Source organism: Chrysemys picta, unplaced genomic scaffold (genome assembly GCF_011386835.1).
Source record: "Chrysemys picta bellii isolate R12L10 unplaced genomic scaffold, ASM1138683v2 scaf1, whole genome shotgun sequence".
Taxonomy (NCBI): Eukaryota; Metazoa; Chordata; order Testudines; family Emydidae; genus Chrysemys; species Chrysemys picta.
In genome coordinates, this window is record NW_027052708.1 from 29,260 (window position 1) to 37,993 (window position 8,734).

General features: G+C 51.5%; 1 protein-coding gene and 1 pseudogene across 1 annotated transcript; both read right to left on the reverse strand.

Moving 5' to 3' along the window:
- The window catches only part of LOC135977479 (alpha-2-macroglobulin-like), a 54,154-nt pseudogene that overhangs the window by 20,301 nt on the left and 25,119 nt on the right, over positions 1-8,734 (reverse strand).
- Positions 1,097-3,369, reverse strand: LOC135977480 (pregnancy zone protein-like). Its single transcript, XM_065578740.1, has 3 exons — positions 3,239-3,369; positions 1,957-2,040; positions 1,097-1,492 (listed from the first exon to the last, which is right to left on the reverse strand). The coding sequence occupies exons 2-3, from the start codon at positions 2,018-2,020 to the stop codon at positions 1,230-1,232; spliced, it is 327 nt and encodes a 108-aa protein (XP_065434812.1). The 5' UTR covers positions 2,021-2,040; positions 3,239-3,369; the 3' UTR covers positions 1,097-1,229.

Here is an 8,734-nt window from a genome sequence, read left to right on the forward strand (position 1 = left end):
TAGGAAAAGAGAATTTTCAGCCCTGTCTACACACAAACATCCTGCTTTAATTGTACCAGGCAGGCCTCCCATTCCTAAAAACAGCCTCAGTGTCTCAGCAGAGAGGCCTGGGTCTTCTGTTAGGCGTTAAAAGAAAGTACAGGCAACAGGGTTATGATGTGCATCTACTAGCCACCTATACCAGGTTCAAGGATCCCTTTGCAGCACCTAAAATAAATGGGAAGGCTGTCTCTGAAAGATTGCTAACCCTCATTAAAAACAGAGTGGAGCAGAAATGGAGAATGAGGAATAATCAAAGGTGTGATCCAAACTGGGGCTGTTCTGAAAAGTGACTATGTGGAAAAGGCCCCTTGTCACTCAGCAGCTCTGCCCCATGTGTGTTCAGAGTCATGGCTACTGGCTTTACTGGCAAAGGTCATGTCCACATTAGGAATAAAGGAGCATTACCAACATTGCTAGCTAACACGTGTTTCAATCCTAACACAGACAAGGCACTTGTAGTTTCACACATGTTAGCTGGTTGAGTTAACCTTAGCGAGGAGCCTAGAGTTTACCTTGATCAACTAACATGTATTAAAACTACAAGTCGGCTAAATGTGTCACAAATAGACACATCTCCCCTAGTGAAAACAAGGCTTAAACCCAGGTTTTGCTCCATTTACTGCTGCCAGACGTGCAGAACCAACCCAGCTCTTCTCCGCCTTGCATGTCATCAGCAGAAATGCACCCAGTGCAGTGCAGCACCCAGGCTGTATCATTCATCCACATGGACCCATCTTCTCCCATCAAGCACTTCCAGAGAGTAGAGTTCTCTACGTTCCTAGATGTCACCCTAGATCTAAGCATGCTAATGTGCTATGGCGCCCCCTGTTGGGAAGCGATCAATTGTAACACCAACCATTAATGAAGTAACTACTCGGAGTAGCTCCTGGGAAAGGGAACCTCTGACCTCTGGTGCGGGGTGAGGGGGAAGGGTGTCAGAGGCCCTGGTTCAAAGGTGAATGACGAGGGGTCAGTTGTGACGGTGCTGCCAATACACTGGTGGCTAGGAAAGGCCTATAGGCCATCTGAGGACCCGAGTCTGGTTTGCTGGGTAAGAGTGAATTACCACTGGGCTCACACACTGGAGAGCAATGGGATGACAGGGTTGAGAAGGTACAAGTGCGTTCCCTCTCCCACCCAAGAGACAGGTGGTCCCCTCAGTCTGTCTATCCTTCCCAGTTGGAGCATTATCTGAGCAAGGCAGACACAAAAAGCTCCCAGCACAACCTTGGAAGGGAGCAAGTGAAGAAACAAAAGCCCCGTCCCTTCTCACCGCTGACTAAGTATCCGATGGCCTTGGATTTGGTCTCCTCGCTCAGCTGCCCCCTCTTATTCAGATAGTCCAGGACGTAGATGTTGGGGGCAAACAGGACCATGTTCTGCTCCCCGCAGCCGAAGGGCATCTGGAGGAGCTGCTGCAGGTTCTGCATGGCTGTGCCCAGGATATCGCCTGGGGATGGAGATACAGGGAGTCAGTGTGGCCCAGAGCCGGCCTGCGGAGGCAGAGTGCACCACAGAGCAAGGATGCTACTGTGAGACATCCATAACAGGCTTGTGAGATCACAGGCAATAGGAGGGAAAGAGAGAGAGATACACAGAGAAAGAAGGAGACAGAGAAGGGACACATGAAAGGCAAAGTGAAGGGCGTGCTGCTGGAAGGACAGATGGGAGCACTAGGCTGGACGAATTGCTAGAGACGTGGGCCCAGAGGCAGAGACAGGGGAAGGAGAGAGAAAAAGGGGTGAAGTGCTAGCAAGAGACTGCAGCAGTGGGTAGCTGGGGGATAAATGGAGGGGCTGTGACGGGTGCACAACGGGGTGAGGAGTGGAACGGGTGGAAAGACCACTAACGTCAGGCACGGGGAAGGGACGGCAACAGCACCCAAAGCCGGGCTCTTCGGACGGCCTCACTTACCCAGCACTGAGAAATAGGCTCTGGCCGAGCCCTGCACCACGTTCTCTGGGAGCTTCAGGGACATTAGCTGTGGCGCTGTCTTTCCTGGGGAAAAGTGACATAGATGGGATTGTAGTAAAATCCCCCCATGTAGCAGTGACCAGGCCCCAGCACAGGAGCTGGGACACTGCCCCTGCTGGTGTCTTTCCCATGGCACTGCACAGGGGCTTCCTGCCTTTAGCAGCTCCATTCCTCCATCGCTTTATAGTGAACCCCCCACCCATCCAAACTCCCCTCTCAGGCGTGGATCCCCTCACTCGCCATCCCAGCCCTTCACATGGAGCGAGGTGCCACCCCCTGGTGAGACAAGGGAACTGCAGTCTCCAGCTCTTTCTCTGGCACCTTCCAGTTTGTAATTTCACTCCATGGAATCAGAGAGTGCAAGAAGGGGAAAGCCCCATTAAATCCCATCTAGCCTAGGGTTACCATACGTCCGGATTTTCCCGGACATGTCCGGCTTTTTGGGCCTCAAATCCCCGTCCGGGAGGAAATCCCAAAAAGCTGGACATGTCCGGGAAAATAGGGAGGGAGGGGCCGGCGGTGCTTGGCTGGGGGCCAGAGCCACTGGGGCCGGCGGTGCGGGGCCGGGGGCTGGTGGTGCGGGGCCGGCGGTGCTTGACACGGGGCCGGGGCGGCGGTGCGGGGCCGGGGCCGGCCCGGGGCCAGCGGTGCTCGGCTTGGGGCCGGTGCCCCAGGGCCCGAGCCGAGCCAGGCGGGAGATGCCGGGGCCAGAGCCTCTTGGCCTGGACCAGCCGGCTGGCCGCCGGAGGGAGCCGCTCAGCCGGGGGGGGCGGGGGGGGGGCATTGGGCCGCACCCCCCAACCCCAGCCCCAGCCCCAGCTTACCTGCTGCCTGTCTGCTTCAGACTTCCCGTGAATCAAATGTTCACGGGAAGCAGGGGAGGGGGAGGGGGAAGGGCAGGGGGACGAAGCGTTCAGGGGAGGGGGCGGAGTTGGGGTGGGGCCGGGGCCCCGTGGAGTGTCCTCTTTTTGGACACTTAAAATATGGTAACCCTAATCTAGCCCATTCCCCCAGGAACCATTCCCTAAGACCTATGCTTCCAGCCCTTCCCTTGGGGGCATTCCAGCCCTTCAGTGTTAGGAAACGTTTCCTTGTTAATGAGCTGGAGGTGTCCCACTTTCTCAGTTCCATATTACTGCTTCTAGTTAGCTCTTCCCCTCGGACATCCGGGGTTTCCACACTTCCCTTTGCAGAGGCAGGTCAGGAGGGGTGGGACTCTTACCAGCTGCACAGAGCAGGAAGTTGTAGGTCGTTTCCTTCTCAAACCCTTCAGGCTTCGGGTTGGGGAGGAAAAGGGAAGGGGAAGGAAAATGAGAAAGGTGAGAACCTGCAGAGATATTGAGCACCTGGTGGCAGAAACATCTGGCCGGGGTGATGGAGAGAGATGGGGAGAAGAAAATGCTGGGGAAAAGAAAGAAAGAAAGAAAGAAAGAAAGAAAGAAAGAAAGAAAGAAAGAAAGAAAGAGCAGGGCATGAATCAGAGAAAGAGGGAGACTTGCAAATTCTCATGTAATAATAATTCTCATGAAGCCAGCAGATAATAGTTGGAAATTGGCTACTAACAAGTTATTGCCTCCTCACTCCCCAGGGGAGGATATTGCAGTGTTCTACCATGGGTGATTAGTTGCTGCTAGAACACCGTAAAACGTGGACTTTCCTTGTTACGCAGAGAGAACTTCCAGCTTTACACCATGTGCTGGTGCTGATAATATGCTGTGATGCTAATGAAGGGATGTAGGGGCTCGATCCTGCCAAGTGTTTAACTTTAAGGCTGTCTGAGGTCAATGGGACAAGTCATGTGCCTAAAGTAAAGCAAGCTTTGCTGGGTCAGGGCCAAAGCGCTCAGTGCCCTGAAATGACATATTGTAGTCACTGCAGGGCACCTAGAAATTCACCATTACACACTGTGGCCAATTAGTCCTGTAGGGCTACAGTAGGGACAGAACTCAGCTCCTCCTGCTCCAAAGGCCCAGACCCCCATGGCTTGAGCTAAAGAAGAAGCCCTGTTATTTATTGAGATGACCAAAACAATTCTGACTAAAATGCAGGAACTAAATGTTGTTAAGAAAGAGGGTTTAGTCAAAACATTTTTAGTTTTTGGAACACACCCCTCCCCTGCAAATTTTCTTCTGAGAATAGTCGGTTTTCCCCCTTTTTATAATTGTTTTCCAACTTTTGCCAGGTGGTAAATATTTGCCAAGCATGAAAATTGGGCTTTCCCTCACTTTCTTCACCCACTTAGCATCCAGGTCGACCCCCCAGCCCCGGCTCTGCTCTAGCCCTAGCACTAGCTCCACCCAGACCTGGAGGACCCTGCATGCTGGATGCATTACACACAGCCCCGGCCAGCTGAGGGAGAGGGACAGCAGTGGCACAGCAGCGGAGTGCCAGATGCACGTGCCGTGCAGCAGCAGGAGGAGGGTGGGCGGGTGAGTGGGTGGCTCGGCGGTGGCAGAGGAGATCCTCAAAAAACGTCGGCCTGCCATGCCATCTCAAGGAGCTTTGCCCGGCATGGGGCGGTGGGACGGGATGGGTGCCAGGAGCTGTGAGCGCTGGAGAATAGCATCTCCTTCCAGAGCTGGGTGCACCTGTGAGACCTCTGGGAGCCCCTGGCCAGAGCATCCATCGCCCCCCGCAAGGCCAGTTGGAGGAGGTGGGACCTCGATCCCTCCTGCTCCCCCTCTTCCCCATCATTGCCCGCCCACCCAAAGTCGGGGCCCACCCAAATGTCCCATGTTAGCTACGCCACGGCTGTCCCAGTGCTTAACCACCCTTATAGTTAGAAAGTTTTTCCTAATATCTCACCTAAATCTCCCTTGCAGCAATCTAAGCCAATTACTTCTTGTCCTTGGTGGACATGGAAAACAATTGATCACCATTCTCTTTCTAGCACATACTATTCCTGGGCGAATTCTGCACCAAAACTTGAAAAATTCTACATACAATATATTAAAATTCAACATATTTTATGTGTCAAAATAACGCAATATAATCACACCGGTTTCAATTATTTTGGAAATTTATTTAAACTACAATACAATGGATGGAGAATAGAAGTAGGGATCATTGGAAGAAATCCCCAAATCCTCTTTGTCTAATAGTAATGTAGCTAGGCTTGACCCTTTATTTCTTGTTATTAGTCAAGATATAACAATGTTATATGCAGCCATATGTTCATATTACATGATAGGGAACTGAAGAGCAAGTGAGGGCTGGGGAATCAAACTTATAGTTTATATTGGCTACTGTCCCTCTCCAGAAAGGTCAGAAGTAAACTAGGGTTACCATACTTAACAAATAAAAAAAGAGGACCCTCCACGGGGTCCTGGCCCCGCCCATTTCCCACCCCAGCCCGCCCCAACTCTGCCCCAACCCCACCCTAACTCCGCCCCCTCCTCCCTCCCACTCCCAGCCACGCGGAAAGGGCTGCCTGAGCGATACTGGCTTCACGGTTTGCCGGGCATCCCCCAGACTCTGCGCCCCCGACCGGCGCTTCCCCAGCACAGCTGGAGCCCGGGAGGGGAAGCGCCCAGCCGGGGGCGCAGGTTCTGGAGGCTGCCCGGCAAACCGTGAAGCCGGTAGTGCTACCGGCTTCAGGCAGCCCCCTTGCCTCCGGACCCTGCGCCCCCAGCCGGGCACTTCCCCTCCCGGGCTCCGGCGGCGCAGGGTTTGGAGGCATGGGGGCTGCCCGAAGCCGGTAGCGCTCGGGCAGCCCGGCTCTTAAACAGAGCCGAAGAGTCAGGGGAGGAGCAGAGCCGCCGCGGCCGGAGGCTCTGCTCCTCCCCTGACTCTTCGGCTCTGTTTAAGAGCCGAGCTGCCTCAGCGCTACCGGCTTCGGGCAGCCCCCGTGCCTCCGGACCCTGCGCCGCCGGAGCCCTGGAGGGGAAGTGCCCGGCCGGCGGCTGGGGTCCGGAGGCAAGGGGGCTGCCTGAAGCCCATAGCGCTCCGGCAGCTCGGCTCTTAAACAGAGCCGAAGAGTCAGGGGAGGAGCAGAGCCGCCGCGGCCGGAGGCTCTGCTCCTCCCCTGACTCTTCGGCTCTGTTTAAGAGCCGAGCTGCCTCAGCGCTACCGGCTTCGGGCAGCCCCCGTGCCTCCGGACCCTGCTCCGCCGGAGCCCTGGAGGGGAAGTGCCCGGCCGGCGGCTGGGGTCCGGAGGCAAGGGGGCTGCCTGAAGCCCATAGCGCTCCGGCAGCTCGGCTCTTAAACAGAGCCGAAGAGTCAGGGGAGGAGCAGAGCCGCCGCGGCCGGAGGCTCTGCTCCTCCCCTGACTCTTCGGCTCTGTTTAAGAGCCGAGCTGCCTCAGCGCTACCGGCTTCGGGCAGCCCCCGTGCCTCCGGACCCTGCTCCGCCGGAGCCCTGGAGGGGAAGTGCCCGGCCGGCGGCTGGGGTCCGGAGGCAAGGGGGCTGCCTGAAGCCCATAGCGCTCCGGCAGCTCGGCTCTTAAACAGAGCCGAAGAGTCAGGGGAGGAGCAGAGCCGCCGCGGGAGAGGAAGTGCCCGGCCAGCATTTTCCCGGACATGTTCGGCTTTTTGGCAATTCCCCCCGGACGGGGGTTTGATTGCCGAAAAGCCGGACATGTCCGGGAAAAAACGGACGTATGGTAACCATAAGTAAACAGTTAATGATGTACATTTTGATAGGAAAATGTTTCAGTCCAAAAATTTAGACCAGTTCTAATCACTCAAGCACCATAAGCATTTATAAGGCCATACTGTCATTTACAATAGGGCTTCTTTACACCACTCTGGCAATGTAAAGGAGCCTTAAAATTTTTACACCTGTTTTATGCTCCTGGGGGAATTCATTAAGAATGGGAACAATTCACTAAGAATGGGAACAACTAAGCAGGCAGGCTGCTACATTATGCTCTGCCTCAGGGGACAGAGCCTGCCTCATGCCTTCCTCCAAACACCCCAGAGCCCTGTCCCTCCACGCCAGGCCTGTCACAATGGCAGAGTCTCTCTCATTCATTCACTTGCTCGCTCACCTGCCCGCCCAGTCCTCCCTGCCCCCCACCGTGCTGATTTACGTCTCCTCCAGCTGCTCCAGGCCGCCAGGGACGGGGGAGTGACTGCACTTCCCTTTGCTTCCCCTCAGAAGTCATTTTTCTGTGGGGAACCAAAGAAATTTGCGGACGACATGGTGCAGAATTCTCCCAAGAGTAACATATTTGAAGATTGTTATCTTGTCCCCCCTCAGCCTTCTCTAGATTAAACATGCCCAATTCTTTCAACCTTTCCATATAGATCAGGTTTTCTAAACCTCTTATCATTTTTGTTGCTGTCCTCACTCCAATTTGCTCATGTTTTTCCTAAAGCGTGGCACCCAGGACTGGCCACAGGACTCATTCTTACCTTGTAGCTTACAGAGTTGTTTTTTCTGGGTTGATACAATAATGTGAATCATATCTTTGCCTTACTGAAAAAGGTGGGATGCATTTCTGTAACTCAGAGAGGAGCTGCAGTATTAGATCACGTGTTACTGCTTACATCACACAATTTAAAAATGATTAGTGCTTTCCTATAATGGAGAGAGGAATGGCCACCTCTATCACGTGATATTGCTCTGATCAGAAATGTAACAAGTTATCACTACTTCCTTATTACATAGCATAGCTATGGAGGTTTATATTATGAGATATTGTTTATGCTGGCTGGGTGTCATGTCAAAAAAAAAAAAAAAAAAAAAAAGGTGAAAAGCCAGGGATTCCTCATCACAAAATACTGTAAGAGACAAACATTTATAGAAAAATATGCAAAAAAATCATTGGCTCACATTACCTTGAGCACTTTTTAATTGTTTGCAATCAAATGATTTAAAATAAATAATGATAATTTACTAATCATTCACAAATGTTTTAAAATGAAGGCACTGTCCCATATTCCACTACACTGGTCACATACAGCACAAGATTTGTTACAGTTCCTGGAAGTGTCCTGTTTGGGAATGGGCCGGCAGGGTTTACAAGTAGATCTGGGAGAATTTTTTTGGAAAAGCTTGTTTTTCGCAGTAAAATGCAGCTTCGGATCGACAAAAACATTTCTCACATTTGTGCTAAATTCACCAAATTGTTTCAGTTAAAAAAATCAAAACATTTTGTTTTGACATTTTCTAAACAAAATATTTTGCTTTTTCAATTCAATATTACTTTTTAAAATTTTAGTTTAATTTTATGTTGAAAAAAAGTAAAACAATTTGAAAAAACAACAGTATGATTCATGTCAGGTCGTTATCAAACTTTTTGTTGGACTTAAAACTATATATTTTTTGTCCATTTTGGTTCATCAAAAAACCCTGAAACATTTTCATTTGGGTTGACCCAAAACTGTTCTTTTTTTGATTTTTCAGTTGGCCAGCAAACCAAAAAACCAGTTATTTGCACAGCTCTATTTACAAGGACCACGATCCACGTCCACAGCTAATGTAAATCTGCAGAGCTGCATTGAATTTAATGGCGCTATGCCAATCTACACTGCTGAGGGCTCGATCCCGTGACTTGTTATGGACAAAACCTAAAAGTCATGGTTACTGTCCCCAAAGACATGGCTTTGCTTATTATTTCAATCTCATGGTGTAACAAGATACCAGTATTTTACTGTAAGAAGTTATGCAGTATTACAGTTTATATTGGCTAATACAGTGATTTATCGCTGCTTCCCTTTACAGCATTAGAGAACGTGTTATTGCTGAGATCATATTAAGTCATTATGGCTTCCCT